Source organism: Dipteris shenzhenensis, chromosome 17, assembly GCF_047967505.1.
Source record: "Dipteris shenzhenensis isolate YYH24624 ecotype China chromosome 17, Dip_SZ_1.0, whole genome shotgun sequence".
Classification (NCBI taxonomy): domain Eukaryota; kingdom Viridiplantae; phylum Streptophyta; class Polypodiopsida; order Gleicheniales; family Dipteridaceae; genus Dipteris; species Dipteris shenzhenensis.
The window spans coordinates 33,283,800-33,305,561 of record NC_141612.1 but is presented as its reverse complement, the minus strand read 5'-3'; the positions used below and the strand labels follow the sequence as shown (position 1 = coordinate 33,305,561).

General features: G+C 45.2%; 1 protein-coding gene and 1 non-coding gene across 3 annotated transcripts in view; both read left to right on the top strand.

Moving 5' to 3' along the window:
• The first annotated feature begins 5,453 nt into the window (after nt 1-5,453).
• On the top strand, nt 5,454-5,556 carry LOC147892001 (U6 spliceosomal RNA). The gene has a single exon (XR_015542538.1). It is a non-coding gene; the product is annotated as a U6 spliceosomal RNA (small nuclear RNA).
• Nucleotides 5,557-9,196: 3,640 nt separating this feature from the next.
• Nucleotides 9,197-21,762, top strand: part of HDA14 (histone deacetylase 14) — a 145,568-nt gene continuing 133,002 nt past the window's right edge. For both annotated transcript variants that reach the window (XM_087388448.1, XM_087388447.1), the window contains exon 1: nt 9,197-9,287. In XM_087388448.1, the coding sequence (XP_087244574.1) occupies nt 9,230-9,287 (58 nt within the window). In that variant the 5' untranslated portion in view covers nt 9,197-9,229. The remainder of the gene's footprint in view (nt 9,288-21,762) is intronic.

The following is a 21,762-nucleotide window of genomic DNA, read 5'->3' as shown; positions in this document are numbered from 1 at the left end:
CTATCTACAAATGTAGAACCTCACTATGAACACTAAGAAGATTATGGGACTTTTTGCAAAGGTCGTATGCATCCAGCTGGGCGGACTCACTAGTAGTATTGCAGCACTTGATATAGTTGCATTCATTTATTAATAGACCTCAATGCTTTTTAGCCTCTTTTATGTCATGGAGAATGCTCAAAACTCGATGTGGATCCTGCCATTATATCATGTTTTTTTAAGGAGAAATAAAATCAACAAGTACAATCCTCAACATGAGACATGATTCAAGGTCTATCGGAACCCAATCCTCCCTACAAGTATCAAGAGTACTACTATAACAACCGAGTTAATGATGCTCAAGAAGAACATTTTTTGGGAAATAAGCCCACAAATACATGAATAAGGTGTTGCTTGCATGAGCACATAAGCTTTCTATTTGACAACTCCAACTATAATCTAAAACTTAGATTTGAGCCTAGCCATGATTTCCCTGATCTCTTCCTTATGGGTCACAAGAAGGATGATATAATATACTTATGTAATCAAATCCTCATAGATTCAGCGAGAACTACATAATCTACTTGCAAGGTGATAACCAATCGCTCCCCTTGTTAAGCAATAGAGATTGGCTCTATTGTGAGCATTTCTTATGAAAGCATTGGTGGATACGTTGGTATAATCTTTGAGGAGCGTATTTTAACTCACAAAATGATGGATACATATGTTTATACATTGATGGATGTGTTGGTATAATGCACGAGTGGCCTATGTCAAGCCACAAAATGATATGTTGTTGGTATAATATGCCAAACTGCGCATCTAGGGGGGATGCTAACATTAGAGAGTACTAGAGATAGAACCAAAGAGAGAAAGAAGGCTCGAGAGGGCTCAAGCGTTAGGCTCAAGAATACAATTGCTATGATGGAAGATGGGAGACTTTCAATTTCTTGATTTTGTATCTTGTCAAGACCCTGTCAAGACAACTCACCTTGCATACTTCTCCAATATAATGGAATCTCTTATGAAATGCCTTTTGTGTCTATGTGTGTGCATTTTTTGTATATGAACATTTTCATGGCTATTTACCACTTAAGCATATTTCATTGAATGTGTCATGGAATTGTCTAGTGTTCAAATGATCATCTTACGAGAGCACTCTATGATTAGTAACGTAAGAATTTCTGAGAACCACATATGAGATCTAGGTGGTGATAAAAAGTCTTGGAAGGAAAAATTTATCATAGAGTGACAATAGTTCTACATAGGCTGCCTTGTGATCTCATCACTCCATTCCTATGCCATTGAAGAAGAGAAAGGTGTAGAGTATAGATTTTAGCAATCATGATCCTACATCAAGGAACATGCCTTTGTTCGTATTGAGTTTTCCCACACCATACACTAGGTGGGTAGAAACTTTTCTAACATCTGGTGCATTTCTCGAGAGTTGAAACTCCAAGATGACAATCATACCTAAGAAATATGGACCCTCTTGTAACACCTTAATCTTAGGGAGCAACATGCGAGATTTCAATATTATCAACATTTCTTGTCTGATAGCACATGCTTATTGTGAGCCAAAAGGATATGATATGGACTATAGTAGACCTGTTTAGTGAGCAACCATGCTTTATGCCATACAAAAAAACTATATATACTCAACAAGCTGCACATATGTTTATCAAGCAATCTTTGTACATCATGGCTTGCCAAAAAGAATAGTGTATGATCAAGATTCTAAATCATGGATGCTAAAAACAATAGTATTAGATCAAGATTTTAAATTTGTAGCTACTTTTGGACTACATTATTTGAGAATCTATGGACTAGGTTAGACTTCTCCTCAGCTTTTCATTGAGAATCAAATCAACACACTGAAGTAACAAATAGTTCTAGATATGCTAAGAGCTTATGCAAGAAGTCAACCCAAAACTTGGGATAAGTATGTTCATCTCTTACAGTTTGCCTACAACGATACACCTCATTCAACAACTCAAAGGGCACCATTTGAGATAGCATATGGGAAAGTTCTACCTGTACCTATCACTAGATGGACCCATAGAGTTGAAGCACTTAATGATTTTAGCCACAATTATGAGAATTTTCTCAGAGAGGTAAAAGAAGCCATCAACCTTGCTCAAAAGAAATATATTGAAAAGGCTAATAAGAAGAGAAATTGCATGATCTTAAAAGAAGGTGATTATGTCCTTTTGAGGATTGAGAAAATAAGCTGATGTTCATGTCGTGATGACTAATCTACTAATTGATTTACTAATCTAAAGTGGTGATGGAAATTGAATCCATAAATAATGTACTATGGTATAAATCTCCAAAATTTGGTGGTGATAAAAGAGCCTCATCGTCTCAACATAATGTGTTCATATTGTGCATAGCACTAACACAAAGAGTGCTAAAAGGCACAAGGGTTGGAAACCCTAACCCCAATTTAACACTAAAGGGTATGCATATATTCATCGTTTCAAATAATATAATGTAAAGTTAGTCATTTGCGGTGTGCTATCTAGATGTGCCCTCCCTCCTCATCTCCACTCTTCTCCTCTCCCTCTTCATATTTATTCATGATATCAGAGCTGCTTTATCTTTTGATGAGACTTTGAGATCCTTATGAGAGTGACAACAATTGAGAATTCACTTATGTTGAAGAGATTTTCATTCATTCTTGTGTGTGTGTGCGTGTTTGTGTGTGTGTGTGTGTGTGTGTGTGTGTGTGTGTGTGTGTGTGTGTGTGTGTGTGCATGTGTGTGTGTATGTGTGTGTGTGTGTGTGTGTGTGTGTGTGAGAGAGAGAGAATGAGAGAGAGAGAGAGAGACTTTAATCTCCTTGGTGCATGAGAGAATTTGGGGTGTGAGAGATTTGAGTGAAATCTCATTCCTGTTCTAATTTCCAAGAGATTTCCCTAAAGCATCTATTCTACAAGAACTTCGTCCTAGCCTATTGAACTTTGGCCTATTTGTTGCAATTAAAGGATGCTACAAAGCAAAAAGCGATGCCCAAGACTCGTATCAACAAAGCAGACTGCAGCTCAATGGTAAACTAGCTACCTACAACAAGAAATCGATAGCCAATTAAGAGAAGTGAGGAGGAATGAGGGGAGGAGAGAGAGAGAGAGAAAGTGACGGGAGGAGAGGAGAGAGACAAAGATGCTCCAGCACCACTTCACCACAAAGAACAACGCTTCAAGCTCGCTGTGAAGTATAGAGGGAAGGTTTGCCATCCCCACAACCACTGAACAAGCCTGGCGATGAGCAATCAAGCAACGGATTGACAGGGCATGTAAACTTCAAGAAATAGCGAGCATGCACCGACTATTCTTATGGGAAACACTGCAGTTAATGACTTCAAAGCTAATAGGTGCCCACAACGATAGAAAAATGGGCATTGTAATTAATCAAAGGGAGTGCGATGCTCGATTAACCTAAGCTTTATGAAAGAATTAATCGAAGGAGTAATTAACATAAGCGACTCTGGGGGAGCTTTGAAAAGGGTTGTGACGATGGCGGAAATTGTGGGGGAAGCTAGGCAAGGCCATTGGATATTAATTTGGGCTTCAAACTTATGTTAAAAGTTAGATTAATGATTCACTAATCACTAATTAAATAAATTAGAGCGAGTATCAAAGCGTTATTGAGAGACAATGATCAGGTACAAATGTTTAGTGATAGGATTTTTTTACAAAAAATTAGCTTTCGATTGCAATTGATTCTAGTTGAAGATCGTTAGGTGAATAGAAGTTATGAATTTTAGAAGTTAGAGTAGCCATTAGAGTAGCATGTGAATATAGAGGTTCAACCAATGCAACAAAAGAATTATGATACAAAAGCTAATGTCATAGGGTGTCACTCACCAATCATCTAGAAATGGCAATTGCTTTGCCATCCAGATGCAAGAAAGGGCCTTGAGACAAGAGACCAAACCACATCACACAATTTATGCAATTCAAGATCAATATACATATTTTCTTCTATGTTTTGACTAGTGCATATTTCTTTTATGTTTTAACTAGGCATCACACTTATTTTCTTCTATGTTTTGACAAATAAGTTGAGGTTATTTCTTCTATGTTTTCTTATTCTAGGGTTTCTTTCCCAAATTCAATTTGCAAATGTACTTGTTGCCATGAATCGAGGCATTTTCTTTTATGTTTTGACTAGGCGTCACGCTTATTTCCTTCTATGCCATGACAAATAAGTTGAGGTTATTTCTTCTATGTTTTCTCGTTCTAGATTTTCCTTCCCAAATTCAATTTGCATATGTAGTTGTTGCCATGAATAAAATATGTGGCATTTACTAGTCATACTGGTTTGACTTTCCCATTTTGCCTCAATCCATTGGCCCTTTCCCACCTCTGAAGCTTTTCTCTCTAGCCTCTATGTTGATACCACTATACCTTTGGATCCTCTCCTTGCTAATTCTAATTGAGCCTAGTAAGCATATGGCTAATCTTCCCTCAACCTCTTGATATAATACATTGCCTCCACAAAATTGAAACTCTATTTTCCTCCTCCATGGAGACATCTAGTCTATATAACAAAATAATAGTAGCTATTTGATGGACAAAGCTATACTTCCCTTTTCCCTTCAGGGGTCCTCATCTCTTGAAGCTTTGACTAGTGCAAACCTACTTTCATTAAGCGACCAGGTTGGTGCCATGTCTCTTCTTCTTAATTTCTTCCAATACTCACATAAAAACAATCCAGGTCCTTTGTATTTATATTGTACTTGGATAGTCTAGTGTTGTGTCTACAACTCTAGTATGCTAACTAGGATATTGGTCCTTTGCATAACTTTCCTTCCATGCTTCTACATTTGATGCACTATTTAGGATATATGAGTATAACAAACTAAAGGGCACACGGCAATGTGTCGGTACTAATTTAAGCACTTGGATGCTTTATAAGATTCATTGATTTAGTGCTTGACATCTAACAACAAGGAAGTATAGCCTATCATTAAAAGGGGCTTTCTTTGAGAACTAGCAATGCATGACCAAATCGAAAGCTTGGTTTGTCTAGTGGGAGAAGTGGGCCACTTTGTGTTTGTGCTTTGTTGCTATCTAACACTTTTATCGATTATTACAAGTTTGTTGCCTCTTTATCAAAGTCAACTATGTATATTTTGTTTAAATCGAATATTAGACATCAATGGTATATCTAACTAAAACAGATAAAGTGACATGTCAAAGCTAAACCAACTCAATTATAAATAATATTTCAATGAGATTTCAAATGGACAAAATGATTTTCTTTGTGATGCTTTGGGTCTATAGAAACTTACATGGTTGTTTGATCTTTGTTTGTAACATGTGCGTCGCCTTGTGTCACTTCATTGTTCAAAACATTGATGAGACACCTCTATAAAAATGATATGTTTACTTTCAGGAGCTTACTTTGAATGCGATTGTTGTGCTTTAAGAAAAAGTTCTTCCACTTTATGAAATAACAAAGTTTAGAAAAGTCTCTTTGGAGACATCAGATAAAATTGGAACGATACAGAGAAGGTTAGCATAGCCCTTGTGCAAGAATGATACACACAAATCAAGAAAGTTTTCTGAAAAAATCCATACGTGATGTATGGGGAGAGGTGGCACACTTCCTCTCCAGTTATTTATAAAATGAGAGAGCCCCTCTCTCATCAGCTTTTGTTTTCAATTCTACTTCCAGCTCTAGCTTTAGTTTTGCATTCATCTGAGCTCCCTATTCAACGTTATGTAATCAAGGCATGGAAAGGAAAGCTTCTCTTTGATGAGCTAGCCATACATTGTTGTTGTCTCGATAATGGTGTTATTTAACGCAAGACCTGCATGGGAAGGACAACGCGTCAAGCACATCAAATTAGCATCACACAACATATGATGACCTGGAATCCTTTTTCTATATGCTTCTCTCTCACACACACACAAAGATGCACACACACATACATATGAATTTTTTAATTACATAGTTGGTGTTGATCATAGCCCTCAGTCTGAGAAATCAATTAAGTTTCATGGAATCCAGTTCTAGTTTTTATTCCTATTAGTTCCTTAAGTCACGGTGCTATTTGAAGAAAAAGACATTAATTACATTTAAATAAGCGTCAAATAACAGTGATGTGACTGATCCAATCCTTTATTTATCTCTTTCTCCCTATAGCACATTAAGACACATATGGTTAATTTTTTATATGATTACCAAGCATTCAGCCCGCTAACTAATGCATACGTACATATACGCAATTTGCATACATGTAATGAAGTGTTCCTGAAAGGTTGGTAGTATAGCCAAATTTGGAGAGTCCCTTAAAACCTTGAAAGAAAAGGGTTGTCAAAACTTTATTTTCAAATTGTTAACTTTGAGATCTCCCCCCCCCCCCCCTCTCTCTCTCCCTCTCTCCCTCTCTCTCCCTCTCTCCCTCCCTCCGTCCCTCTGCCCATCTCTCTCTCTCTCTCTCTCTCTCTCTCTCTCTCTCCTCTCCCCTTCTCTCTCTCTCTCTCTCTCTCTCTCTCTCTCTCCCTCCCTCCCCCCCTCTCTCTCTCTCTCTCCTGTGTGTGTGTGTGCGTGTCTCTCTCTCTCTCTCTCTCTCTCTCTCTCTCTCTCCCCCCCCCCCTTCTGTGTGTGTGTGGGGGGGGGGGTGGAGTAGTCCCTTCGCATGTCTGACTTATCAAGAGCCATAATTGAGATGGTTGCAACACAGACAATGCCTTCACAAATGTAGGTATATGTTTTAACATTGGTTGGAAGATAATATACAAGCTAAAGGAAAGCCCATACATAATAGGGCTCACAATAAAGCAAAGGCATTCCATTACGACACTTGCTAGGGGATTCATGTTTCATAGAGAAGTATTAATCGTGTTGAAGCGAAAGAAAAAAGTCAAATCGGTCGTTGGATTTTCAATCTAGAAAAGCAATTTTGTCATGGCCTTTAGGCAACAACGCGTATACTTGTTCAAGAGAGCACAATTGATGACCCTCGATCACTTAGGTGGCTTAACCATATAGTCTCTTTTATTTTTTTCCGTCACGTGTTGGGACCTATCGCCCATTACATTCTTCTCAACCTCCAGTGACCTCATAGCAAGATTTTGGTTCTTCATTTTCACTTCGAGGGATCCATCATACAAAGATCTAAATTGCTAAGAGCAGTTCACTAAGTGTACTTGCAATGCCAAAAGACTGCCTATTATCTCGGCTTGTTGCTAATCGTCAGTAATTCTTTCTCAATCTTTTTTGTTTCACACTTGCAATCATCTATACGGTCAAAATTTCTAAACGCCAGTGATACCTGATGTTGTGCGCTACATATAGGTTAGAAAAGATTCAATCGAAATAGATTAAATCTTTGGGAATCTATTGCGTGTAGTGGTCATACAAGAAGCCTCCATGAACAATCAGTATGTTTTATAATACATTGATTGTATATCATGCATCATGGTAGCTACAAGCAGTATAAGCTACCCGCCTTTAGAAGCCAGCAACTTAGAGTGCGTTCCCACGATATGCTACACGGGCAAAAATGCTGGGATTTGTCAATGCTAAATGTGTTCCCTCGTCTCACACCGCAACAGCTGGTGCCAAGATGCAGCAGAAAAATGCCCCGTTGGAGATGGAAATCTGAGCTCTCCACCTTAGCATTTCGGGGTTGAAAGCTGTTGGACAAATCCACAACCTGCATTTCGGGCTGAAAGCTGCAAAGACCTACAAAAACGGGCCCCTTACTTGCAACGACCTGCAAAAACAGAGAAAGAGACCAACTAGCTAAACGCGGGAACATTCGCCATCCTTTGCTACACAATCGGGCATATTTGCTAGTGTAGCCTCACGCGGGAAAGGCCTCTTAGCAATGCTTAGGCAGTAGGGGGAAAATTGCGGCCTCCATTATGGGATATGGCTGCTTGATTCCTCTATTGCTTTTTATATGATCGATGGCAATGGGCATGTTCGCAAAAGATCAGACAAGATGACCAACAGCCAAACAACCATTGTGCAACGCAAAACGAGGAAAATAACATAGCGCATAAGGTTCATCTAACCAATAAGACTCTCCATTGCGAGTGTCCCTCCATGTAAATTCAACCTACTCTTCAGACTCATCTCCAACCTCTCTGCTAGGCCGTGAGCTATTTTACACCGTGTGGTCTGCTTTGCTTCGCCTCTCAAGGTCTCCTACTCAACTTGCTGTGGGAGATGAGGCCTCAGCACGACTATGTTTTATTGCACGCCACTGAACCAAGCTATGGTGCTTTAACAAATTCTCAGAGCCTCTTACGCTTTGACTATAAGCATCTGGATTGATTGCAATAGCTTCGACCTCCGCTCTGTGTAAAATGGTGCTATGCTCATGCTATCAAGTCGGTTGCAAAGGCAAATTGAGATGATTAAGCAATACTGTTTTAGTACCTGGAGGGTATAGCGCCAACAATTCGCACAACCTTATTTTTAATTCTTCAATAGAGATTATCTTAATTCTTGCGCTCATGATTTGGTGATTATTTAATAAAGCTTTTGTCTACTTAAAGCGAATCCTTTATCTTTATGGTGCTTTCCGGCTTTTAGGTTTGAGTTTTTTCTATTGTAGGCTTTGATCTCGTCCATTAGAATCATGACATGTGGCTTATTATGGTTTTAGATAGCTGAAACTTGCTCTAGGCTGGTCATGTAACTAGCTTCTCGATGTTTTATGTTCACCTACAACACCAACAATAGAGCCAATGGGAGAAATCTATTGGCTGCAACCCAAGCTGGAGCTAACTTTTTGTGTGACCTTGATATCGAGAAGCCGTTCGGCAAAGTAGGGGCCATGTGTGACCATGCTGTAAACTGTGCCTCAAGCTGGGATCACACTAGACAACAACCATCCTTTGAAATGATGTGTGAAGGGATGGACCAATGAAGAGCATGCAATTAACAATTTGATGGACAACTTAGGCAAAAAGAGTGGGGTGGCATGTAGGGGTCAGAGAGCGCGAGGGGTGTCGATCGTAACTGGCAGCCCCTACTGTCCCACATATTGCAAACCAATAATCGGCCATCCTCGAACAAGTGATGGGGGGCCCGGTGTGAAAAAGAAGATGACCTCGACCCGGTGTGAACGAGAGGTTGCCCGGCCATATGTCTGGCTTGCATATGGCCGCGGACCCGGGCTGATCCTCCAAGATTCTCAGGGCTGAGTGGAATATCCGAGAATCTCCTTCGTGTGGCAAATTCCATATATTCATATGAATGAAGGCTTTTGATGTTCCCTGCAACAAATGCTTCGTGTGAGCATGGCTATGGCATCTCCTTTTGTTCTTCACCATCGAATTCCTCGTACATCTTCTTCACCTTTCCATCTCTTGTTTTGCTCTTCAAATCGATCAGTTTGTTTCTCCAACGTCTCAACCTTGGTGTTCCCTCTGGAATTTTCAGCTGCTACACCATCTTTGCCCAGCATAGTTTAGTACATATGCAGAAAGGCTTAACCTGTGCGTCGATATGGAGATTAATCACGGCATCTAGGATCTTTATTTGGGCAGTAAGAAAGTTGGCTGTTGGTTCGTCCGTGTGAGATGAATCGACTAAGGGAATATGATTTCTCTTTGGAAGGCAGCAAGTAGAACGTTATCGTAAGGGCTAATTGTCATATGTTACTGGAGTAGCAGTTGCTGCGGTTGCTCAGGCATTGCGTTGCCTTGGAGTGGTCCTAGCGGCTCTCAATCACATTAATTTGCAGATTGTACTAGCCCTTTGCTGCCTACTTTTTCGGCATTATCACTAGTCCTGCGGGTTTCTCAGATGGCAGGCCACACCGCTAAACTTGCTGTCTTGCAAGCCTGTTTAAGGCAGTCCTTCATCCCCTCTGTATATGACAAGTGCCACACTGTACTATATATAACCATTGTCATATATTGTCACATTTCTTGTCCTCTGATACAAAGATTGTGGGTCGCCTGATCCTAGCAGAGTCATGGTTCTAAGTTGACCATTTGTTTGTAAAGATTGTTGATAACGTTACAAGCTCTCAATCTAGAGCGATAGAAATTGCAAACATACAACAGTACTGATTTCAAGCACACAAATGGACAGACAGACATGCTAATTTGATTAAGAATGCCTGAAATTAACTCAAAACGTGTGGAAAGGGCTAGTTACGAGTGATTCCTTCACAATTTGTAAATGGTGAGCTAGGGGTGACTACTGCACAATTTTATAAGTTCTCTCAGCTTTGAAAGAAAATGACGTTAGTCTTGAAACGGACATAATTTGAAAACAAAAACGTTCTAATTCGAGGTAGTGGTTGTTGATCTTTCGGAATTTAACTTTTGCCATGTTTAGGACATCCAGCGAAAATGAAAAAACAAAGTGGGAAGCTTCAAAGCTCACTTTCTTGTCAGACTTGAGAGGTGTTCTCGAGCTCCTCTCTCTCTCTCTCTCTCTCTCTCTCTCTCTCTCTCCCCATTTGGATGCCTAAGGAAAGTGCAAGTGAGCGGAAGCCACTTTATTTCTGGAGTCCTACGTGACAAAGTGCTAGTAGTCAAGCTAGATGCTCAGCAAAAGTATAATACTTGGAGGTAGGGTGTGTGCCTTGATGACTCATCTCTAATCTGAAAGCAGATGCCAGTGACTTCAAGAAAGATGAAGATATTATGATCATAGATGATCGCAATGCCAAATTTTGCAAGTGTTTACTAGGGAAGTGACCACTGTGGATAGATGAAAGAGATGCGAGGGAAATGGGCCTTGATAGAGCCTCGCAGATGGAGGGGCTGCCATGGCGAAACTCCACTACGAATGTGTGGACCTAGTGGGATGGTTAATAGTCAATGGCTCATGCAATGGATGGGATAGAGCATGATACTTGCTAAAAAACAGCTGGCTCCCCTTCCTTGGTGTTTCATTCATCTTGTGGAGCAGCAGATCAGTTCTTTCTAGGGCCTGGCAGAGGAGGAGGGCCAGCCCAGTCTTTCACGCGAGGAGCAGGGTAGTGGAGCAGTTCATCCACTCTCTTGTGCTCCCTCACTTGGTTGTTGAGCTGTGTGTTCTGAGCTCTCGAGCAGCCCGTTGGTTCTGAGGTTTTCCCCCAGTTGTAGCGGGGGTTTCTCCAGATTCACTTGCAGTTCTCTTGTGCCTCTCTCTCCTTTCTCTCCTTCTCAGTGTGTGTGTGTGTGTGAGCCGTGCTCTCTCTCTCTCTCTCTCTCTTCCGTTCATTTCTGCTGCACTTCTCACAGGAACGCTGCTCCCCGGTAACTGTGAGATGAGGGGGTCCCCAAACTGAGACTGTTGATAGAGAATCCAAAGTCCATCGCGGAGTGGATCCTTCTCGAGACTCTCGAGGGGGGTGAGCTACGTCAAAGGATTGAGATCTTAGGATTACTGGGCCAGTGCCTCTGATGTAGAGGGCATGGACACCTAGACAGGGATTGTCTGAGAGGCCAGAGACACGCCCCCAACCGTAGGAGCGTCAATGAGAGCCTCAGGTGGACATGCAGAGTCAACTAGGCAGCAGCAGCAGTCCTAGACCCCTTGGGTCGACCCTCGAGTGATGGGAAACGGACGAAAGTAGAGCATAAGAAGAAACCAAGCAAGAAGACCGTGAAGAACCGACGAAGGAGAGCCCGTCTTAAAGTGAGGGCGACTACTGAGCGTGAGGCAGCCTCTCAATCACAAGGAGACCAGACCATGGAGGAGTCGTTTGTCCCCCCTAGCAGATCCCATTGGGGAAGGGACTCAGGGCACGCAGACAACCACTCAGCAACAGTAGCAGGGCCTAGGAGGTGTGCGGAGCCCCGCTCAATAGGTCGACAGACTCACTTCAGTGGTAGAGGAGGAGACCCCGGGGCTCAGGCCAGATCTCAGAGACCGGCTCCGTCCTCATCCCAGGCTTCTTCCGCGTCAGTGGTGGAGGCTGCCCCCCCTCCCTCCCAGCCCTCTCGCCCTCCTAACCCCTCTCCGTTGCCACTAGCCACCCCACCTCTCGCTTCTGTTCTTCCTCCCCCCGCCCACTCGTCTAGCCATGATCACCCTCACCACCCGTTCCTCCATCCCCCCCTCCTCCTCCCTTGGACCTGGCAGCCCCCCTCAGCATCCTGAGCCCCATCTTAGAGCGTGCATGACCCTCAACCCGTGGGCAAGGGTGGGACCTTCTAGACAGGGGCTTCTTCGTCCTCTCAGAAGCCTAGCCCAACGGCTTCTCAAAACACGGCTCCGTCTCAGCAAGTGAATCCCCCTTCTCCTCACCCCTCAGCTTCTAGACGGGCCTTAGGGGGAAGTGGCTCGTCCTCCCAGTCCTCAACTCCCCAACTCCAGCCTGGGTGCCCTCTTCAAGGGAGTTATGGAGGTTGGGGCCCAGGAATTGCCTAGAGATCCGAGACTCCTATCCTTTGCCCTTGGAGGTGACGCTTCTAGTCATGCAGCCCCGGAAAGGGGGTTTGATCAGTGTAGTGGGCTTCCACATGCATCTAGCTTGGAGGTTCCAGTTCGCTTCCATAGGGGTGGACGTGGACTCCAACGATGTTTGACGCCATGCTGGGTGATCAATTATTGCATATGATGGATGAGTGGTTGGGTCGGCAGGGATAGGATCTATGGCTCGCCCATGGTGCCGAAGTTATTTTTCAGCTGGGCTTCGTGTAGGAGAAGCCGCTGGTAGTAGGAGTGATAAGACAACCACCCGAGGCAAAGCTTGATCAGTCACACTAATGGCCAGTCTAGAAGTGTGCTGAATTGTTTGGGGTGGATGTCTCTTTTATGTTGCAGTGTAGGCGCGGAGCCGATCACCAATCTGGAATGTCGACGAACAGATACAGACTATTCGCCTTCCAAACCCCAATCGAAGTTGCAAAAGGTAGTTTCCCTTGAACAAGTTCCCACTCACAGGCAAGCCTTGCTTCCTGCTTCCCTCTCCCCATGAGTTGGACCATGGTGGGTTGGAACATGCACAGTCTCCACGACCGTGCTCGTAGTCCGCTACAATACTTGATACTACTTCGCCAGGAGTCGCAGAGGACAGTGGTTGGTCAGGCATTGGATTTTCTTTTAATTCAGGAGCATGTGTTCTCAGCGGCAGACATCGGGCATCGTCATCACCTCCTGTCAGGAAGAGGCCAAGAGGTTTGGTCCCCAGCAGTAGGCAGGAGCGGAGGAGTTTGCATTTCGGTCTCGCAGGCAGTTGCCTCGAAGGTTTTCGATCAGGGGGAGCTCATTGCAAGGCGTGTAGTTTGGATGTGAGTTCAGGCAGGTGAGTAAAGGATTGGGGCCTTGAACGTATACGCACTTGCTTGTCGTCAGCATCGCCCCACTTTTTGGAGGTGACTTTTCGAGTGCCTCCTAAAGGTGGACTCTTGGATTGTTGGAGGCGACTTCAACAATCTAGAGCACGGGGAGGACAAGTAGGGCGGTCCTTCGTTCTCCGAGATGCCCGTAGCAGAGAGGAGCACCTGGGAGCAGTTCATCTTTGCGACCAGAGGGAGGGACCCCAAGCGAGAGGCGGAGTTCACAAGGGCCTTAGGCACCCTGCAGTTTTCTTTTGGCCAATGAAGACAGGATGGGGCTGCCGGAGCACCTAGATAGATTCTACGTAGGGGACTAGGCATTGCACAAGGGCGGCTATGGGAATCTTAGCAGGTACCATGTCAATCGGCGGTACTTTTCCTAGAGCAGCCCCGCACCGGCGGACTTCCTCTTACAGGAAGAGGAGGTACAACGGGGGCACTGGCTTCAATATGGCAGCCGCTAGCAATTGACAGGCGGCCAGTTGAGGGATGGGTGGTTTGGGTTGCAGATGCGATTCAGAGGAGCAAAGAGGAGCTTCAGTCCCCTCGCTTCAAGAGCGAGAGAGAGCGTTGAGGTGGGGGCGGGATCTAGCCTCCATAGAGAGACCTTAGGAGCACGACTCAGACTCTCAGTGGCTTCGGGATCCCGTCATGAGGTTGCGAGACTCATCGTATAGGATACAGAGGTTCACAGTGCTGAGTTTTTGTATCACTCGTCCCGGGCCAGATGGGTCCATCAAGGGACAGGATGACTAGGTAGTTCTTTCAGACTACCAGGCTACTTTCAATAGGGATACAATTGCAGAGGTTGCAGGATGCACATGGATAGATGCACGCAGACCCTCGGGAGATCCTTGAGATGACCACAGCTTTCTATCAACAATTGTTTCAGGCAGAGGTGGCGTCCCCTGAGGTACTTATAGCATGCGAGACAGTTTGGACCAGGTTCCTATAGTGGTCACACCGAGTTTGAGTAGGTCTCTGGAGGCTCCGTTCACGGACCAAGAGCTCAGGGAGGCCCCCAATGCCCTCCCTCCTCAAAAGTGCCCAGGGGAAGACAGCTTGACCCTAACTTTCTTCCTGAGCTTCTGGGAGAACATAAGTACGCCTTTTCGGCTCGCCTGTCAGGAGACCTTTGACTTTGGTTCACTCTTGCAGCCCACGAGTCAAGAGGTTGGATATGCTTGATCCCAAAAGGGGGAGATAGATCATACATTCTCCAGTGGAGACTGATCACGCTTTTGGATACCGCATACAAGATCTTGGCCAAGATCTTGAGCTTGCGGTTGCAGCCCCACCTTCCAGACAGTATTCATGACACACATACGTTTTGTTCAGGAGAGGAGCATCTTGGACAACATTTAACTTTTTGGGAGGCGGTGGATTGGGCTAGGGAGGAGTCACAGCCTCTCGCGAGTCTTCCTCGGATTTCAAGAAGGCCTATGACAGGGTGGAGTGGTCTTTTCTGCAGGGCACGATGCGGAGGCTAGGCTTCACGAACAGATGGATTAGAGGGGTGTTGGCTGTTTTCGTGGGGAGCTCTAGTCAAGTGATCATTGGCGGACACACGGGGGAGACCTTTTCTCTTTCACACTAATCTAGGTAACGTAATGAAGGCATAATGATTTTAGGGTCGAGATATCACCGCTCTCCGAATTGGACGTGAAGGTCTCCCCTCATCTGGCTCTTTGTGGCTCGCCAAGACTATCCTCTCGCCTCCTTTCTCTTCCTCTTTGTAGCGCAAGCTTTGGGTTACTTCCTTCGCTCCCAAACAACTGGGTTAATAGGGATGTGGCTTCCCATTAGGCAGGGGGAAGAGCTGCTAGACCCGGAATTTGCTGACAACACAGCCTTGTTTGTCGAGGGCACCACAATGTGCCTAGAGGCGGTTAGGGGAGCTCTAGCCATTTACTATGAGGCTTCGGGGGCTTGAATCAACTGGATCAAATCGATTGGTTTCTTCATAGGTGCAGAGAAGGTCCAGGAGTTTCGCGATTGGGGTTCAGCTTGTGGCTTTTGGTGGATTCCGCGTGGGTAGATTGCGAGATACCTTGGCTGCTAGTTTGGGATTGAAATCTCAGTGGAGCAACAGATTGCCCCGGTGCTGGAGAGTGTGCGGCGATAGCTCTTGTACTGGAGCTCAGCCAGACTCTCTATTGAAGGAAGAGCATTGGTGGTCAACCAGGTCCTCCTTGCTATGGCCTAGTACATAGCCTCTTGGTGGTGCTTCCACAAGGGATGCATGGGGCAGTTGAGACGCCTGGTGTGGAATTTCCTCTAGGCGGGATCGGATGGCACGCGGAACGTAGGCATTGATTCAGCCTAGTCATAGGTAGGACTGGGCATCATTGAGATCTCTTGGGCAAGTTGGTTGTAAGAGATCTCACCCCAGGCGCGGAGCCTTGGAAGCTCCTCCTTCAGCGCGGGCTTCTTGGGAACACTCCCTGCACTGGTGGGTAGTCGCAATAGTCACATATATGGATCTTTTCAGAGGCCCCCCTCACAGGGAAGGGCTCCCCTTTGATCAGGAGCCTTTTTTGAGTCTGGGAGTGGCTTTCCAGCGGACTCATTCGCCCCATCCCATCATGCAGTGAGGAGTTTGAGCTTCAACCACTTATTTGACATCTAGAGGTCCGGGATGCGGAGGGACACATGTTAGGACAAAAGAAAAGATTAGATATATTATTGTCCTCAGGAGACCTCACGGGTCTATGGGACAAAGTACACACCAAAAAAGACGACTTACAACGTCTGGATACACCAGAGGGTCAAGGAGTGCACATGGCATCTCAGCTCGAAGTTATTATAGCACACATCTAGATTCTATGTGTTCTCAATAGCACACATCTAGATTCTAATACTATGTTTGAGAAATTGGCATTCATTGCATCAGTTTAAGATTGAGGGTCTTTGGGTTTGGATTTGAAGTCTCCAATAAATGCTTTCCCATCTCTGTAAACAGCCCATTTACCTTTCTTGCGAGCTTCCTTCACTCTGGCTGATTCTGTGGCTTTCATCTTGAGCTGAGTCGGAGTGAGCTCCTGATAAAGGACACACATTGGTTGGGCACGGTGGGACAATGACCCGACGAGGTCGTTCAGAGCCTGGAGACAGCGTTCTCATGAGATGCAAGCCAGGACACGAGCGCTTTCTCATTTGAGAGGGGCACGCACCAGGATGATAGAGATCAAGGGAGATCGAGGCAGCAATATTGGCCTCTTGGTGGGAGGGCCTGCGATCGCCCTGAACTCCACATTGCTGGGATGGTCAGTTCTCGAGGATAGGGGTATCCCTTAGGTCTGCTTCTACAAGGACACTCTTCTCTCTTTCCGCCATTGTTTCTATAGGGTGGGACCAGGTGGCCTTTTAGAGGCGGAGTCGGAGAGCGATGGCGAGAATGTGGGTGACTGGTGAGGGGATAGAGTGGCAACGGATCAAAGTAGTAGGCCGACTAGGCAATGCTTGGCACATTGACTTGAATACAATTCTCTCGGGCCCGGAGGGAGCAATGTGGTGCCTTTGACTCTGGGAGGGTCAGCCTCTTCGTGATTTGTAGTAGGACCCTTGGGAGTGGTTTTGGCCAGTGCGGGTAGAAGAGTCGGACAAAGTGTTTCTTCTCTTACACGGCTTGCATCGATCGTCAGATCCGATTAGAGGCCATAGCTTGGACCCCGTCAGGGGAGCAACACTAAGTAGAGTAGGATGTTTCCAAGGAGGTTATCTTATAATTTTGGCCTCGCCTCTCGACCAGCGTGAGACCACGGAAGATATCCTACTTTTTCAGGTTGATGGCCCATGGAGGATTGGCCATAGGCCCTTGACTAGAGCAGATGCGAGTCAATGGTAGATGCCTTTGTTGTGCAGAGGGCGTGCTAGAGACGATTCCCCATTGCCTGTGGGGTTGCGTAGCGGCTCAGAGGGTTTGGCTTGCATCTTTTCGGATAGTGGCCAGTACATAGCGAATGCAGAGGGACTTCACTTGGGGGATGGTAGCATGGCTCATAGAGGGTGGGCACGCTTTTTTCATCGACCCACTGTCACCAGCTTATAGGATCCATGGCCAACAGAACTCCCGGATAGAGGTCTATGATCGAGTACCTCTTTCCCGCTTATGCCCCTCTTTCTCACCAAAGGACAGTGTTTGGGAGACGGTGGCTAGCATTACCGCCTAGAAAATTTGGGTTGCTCGTTGCAGTCAGGTGATGGGGGGACGGACAACGACTCCTATGGCCATCCTAGTGGCCATTTGCCAAGATGTCATCTTCACGCTACGTGCGACTTGGGAGCGTGGCACTCCAGGATCAAGAGGGACCACGGGAAGACCGGACCGCTTTTGCAAGGCTTGGCCTGTTGGGATTTGTTACACTTTCTTTGCTAGTGCTATCCGCCGGACATATAGACCACGTCCGTGGCTGTTAGCCCTTGTTCCTGAGGCAACCTAGGCAATGAGCCGGTGCTCTGGGAATAGGTTGTTTTCTTTCCTAAAAGTCTTTTTATTGTATTTACCATCTTCAGCCCCTTTATGGAGGCTAGAAGCACGAGGTTTTTCAAGCATTAATAGAAGTTTATTTTCCTTGGAAAAAAAAAGCCACATGCTTCAAGCAGCTCACATCCTCCTCCCGTTGGTCCTGCTCAGCTTGATATTCCTCCAGTTGATCCCCATGCTATTGAGCAAGTAGTTGAAGAGGTGAGGGCTGTCATTAGACAGCAAAAATCAGTCCCTCATTGGCTTTTGGACACCCTCAGGGATAGCAAGCAGACTGAGCCTTTACTTGCCCTCACTAGACATGCAAACAAACAAATGCAACGTAATTTCTTGGCTGTAGCTTTGATTGCCACTGCTTGTAATGAAGAGCCTCTATGTCACAAGGATGCTTTTGACAGCAAAGAATGGATGGATGCCATGAGAGCTGAACTTGAGTTCCTTCATGCAAATGGCACTTGGGAGTTGTGTGACTTCGTGCAAGCAAGCATGCTATAGGCACAAAATGGGGTTTAGAAGGTCAAATGTAAAGCTGATGGCAGCGTCAACCGCTTCAAAGCCCACCTGGTTGCAAAGGCATATGCACAGCAACATGGCATTGACTTTGAGACCTTTGCTCCCACCTCACGTGTTACAACCATACGTTGTGTCATTGCTCCTGCATGTCACAGACATTGGGAGGCTCTTCAATTGGACATTAAGACCACCTTCTTTATGGTGATTTACAGGAAGAGGTCTATGTCACTCAGCCACTTGGCTTTGAGCAAGAAGGTTCTGAAAATCAGGTCTGCCGGCTGAAAAAGGCCCTTTATGGATTGAAGCAGGCACCCTGAGCATGGTATGCCAAGATACATGCATATTTAACAGCCCGTAGATTTCAGAACAGCCCTACGGAGGCCACTCTTTATGTCTGAAAGAGTGCTGCATCATTTTTAATTCTCATTCTTTATGTGGATGACATTGCAAGCCAGTTTCTACGCCATTGGAGCTTGGCTTCCGTTTCTCCTTTGAAGATGGGAGTGCCCCATTTGATGCCACCCTTTATCAGCATACTGTGGGCTCCCTCATTTATTTATTTCATACTCAGCCTGATCTTCAGTATGCCATCTCCTAGTTGAGCAGATACATGCACAAGCCCAGCACACAGCATTGGCATGCAGTGAGGTGGGTCTTTTGTTACTTGAAGGCCACACAAAATTTGGGACTGTTCTATGGTGATGAGTCTCCACTGGTCTTCATGCTTTCATGGATAGTGACTGGGCAGGTTGTTATGACACCTGAATGTCCCGCAGTGGCAACTATTTCATGCTTGGATCTTCATGCATCTCATGTTTCAGCAAGAAGCAGCCTATGGTTGCCACTTCCAGTTGTGAAGCTGAGTACAAGGCAACTTTCATAACGCAAACCAGAGAATACAAAAAGTGAGATTTTGCTGTACATCATTGCTTTCCAAACATTGCCCATGATTACCAAAGCACATAATTTTTTGCAAGCCCACATATACAAGAATTAAGTGAGATGAGGAGAATGAGACAATATGTAAAATAGTTTTGCCAATATCAATTATGGGGCTACGGTTCAATCTTATCCTCAATGAGATCAACCCTTGCCAAACTATCTACTTCAAAATCCAAACAAGTGTTTAGATCTACAAATACATTCAACCCACTACTACTTGTGCCACTCATGTGCTCATCGAAATCAGCATCTCGAATGGTAGGCTCGTCCTCACGGGTAATGGTCTCAATATCTGTATCTCCAATGATCAATCAACTGTGTCTGGGTTCCCGCACTGGCAATCTACTGACCCATTCGGATCTCCAGTAGCATCAGAAATAGCTGCAGCAAAACACTAGGAGACCCCCTTCGGATCTGCCAGGTCGTAACATCCAAACAAAATAGAAACTGGTAACAAACTACCACTTGAGTCAGCGGGAACAAATCATCGTGCTTGAGGTCCTACCTGATAGCTTGCCCTGATAAATGACTCCCTGCTCAGTGCACCTAATTGGCAGGTCCAACTGCCACAGACAAGCAAGCAATCCTCCGTCTAGATCCAGAAAGCTTGTTGGTAGTGCTTGCCTCGTGCTACTAGAAGGCTGGAGTATACGTGGTCGCAACAGTCACACTAGAAGAAAAGTCTCATTTCTCTAAGCTGGAAAAGCAGCGGACAGATTTTCTTCTTCAGTTTAAGGAGTCCTGTCTGGTTCCTACAGGCTTAAGTAAGCATCCAGAGACAAGGGCGTGCTTGGGAAAGGCCAGGGGATAGAGTTGTTGCATGTGAAAGTCCTAAGGCTACCTTGAATGTAGTTGCATGTTGGTTTGGATGCCTTTCAATTGGGTCAAGTCAGAAGTGGATGCCTAAGATTGCCTTGTCAGTGGGATTCTAGTGGTGCACCGTGAATAGATGCCCAGAAGATAGTCAGAGGATTTGCAAGAGGAACGGTACAGGGGTGAGCCCCTAGTATAAAGCATTTCCATTTAAAAGCATTAAATAATACTGAAAGGGGTGCCAAGGCATTTGGGGCCAGTGGGTGTATTGTGTAGTGTTTTCATTGAGGAGGAGCATTCTAGTCTCCCCATTGTTGTTGTTGAAGGCATTTGGGGCCAGTGGGTGTATTGTGTAGTGTTTTCATTGAGTAGGAGCATTCTAGCCTCCCCATTGTTGTTGTTGAAGTTTATTTCTAAGTAAGTTAAGGAAGTGTTTGGTGTGATGCATTTGTGGTTGTATTTGTGGCACTTGATAGTTTGGCAACGGTTCACCACCCCTTAGTTATCTGAAGGATGGTTACAGAGGGCATCACCGACGGACTGATCTGGAAATCTGAAATCTGTCTCCCCTCAGCCCTCCGATAAGCACCTGCCTGTGGGCTGATCTGTGCAAGCCTGAAACCCCTCTGATCCATGCATCTAAAATCCAAAATGATGAAGGGTGCCCTCTAAGAAATCCCAACCTACCCGGTCATAGGCTTTTTCGAAGTCCAAGAGAAGAATGGCTAGCTGTTGTCCGCTCTGCATGGCCCACTTAGAAGCTTCCCAAAAAGAGAAAATACTATAAGAAATGCTTCTGCCATGAACAAATCCCGTCTGTGTATCATGGATAAGATCCGAAAGTATGGGATGCAAACGCAAGCTAATTGTTTTTGTCAGGATTTTATAGCAAGTGCTCAATAATGTGATAGGTCTCCACTGTGACACTAAATTTCTGCACCCCTCTTTTGGGAATAGATGTATGAGACTCTTTGTAAGTGAGTTAGGCATCTCACCGCAGTCCGAAACACCCTGCAGGGATGAGGTGATGTGCTCCCCAATCATATCCCAAATGGTGAGGAAAAAAATGGTGTAAGCCCGTCTGAACCTGGGCACTTCCCCTTATGGAGGGTAAGAAGCGCACACTCGAACTCTATGTTGGTGAAAGGTGCATCAAGAGAGACTCTCATACCTGGTTTCCAACCATAGGAACATTGCCATATGACCTGTGTGGCATCATATGTGGCCTTGGTACCAGGATTTGTTGAGAGAAGGGAGGCATAAAAATCTGTAGCTATGCGCATGACGGCATCTGGATCTGACTGCAAAACTCCGTCTAAGTCAATAAGCTGAGAAACACTCTCTCTACTATGCCTGGGTCCATGAGTAGAGAAGAAATACTTATTGACTCTACCTTCCATCTGGATCCAGAAGGACTCTCGTGCATGAAAGGCATACTTTTCTCTTTGATCCAACAAAATTTGCCGATGAGCCCTTGCTGCAACAAGGTGCTCTTGAATCCAAGCATCATGGGGCCTCTTCTGCTTTTCCCTTTGCAAGGCTGCCAACTGTTGGCGAACATCAATCTCTGGCCTAAGAATCTAACGTCTCCTGGTACCAGCAACCAGATGGTAAAAGTCACAGAGGAGATGGTAGAAGTCACAGAGGGTTGTTGCCATATGTGAAGGGGAGGGCACTCTACCCTACATGTGAGAAACTTTGATCTGCAAAGCTGCATTTGTGAGGTCCTCCTCTGCATAAAGGGCATCGGGAATCTTAATACTGGTAGAACGTCCTCGCA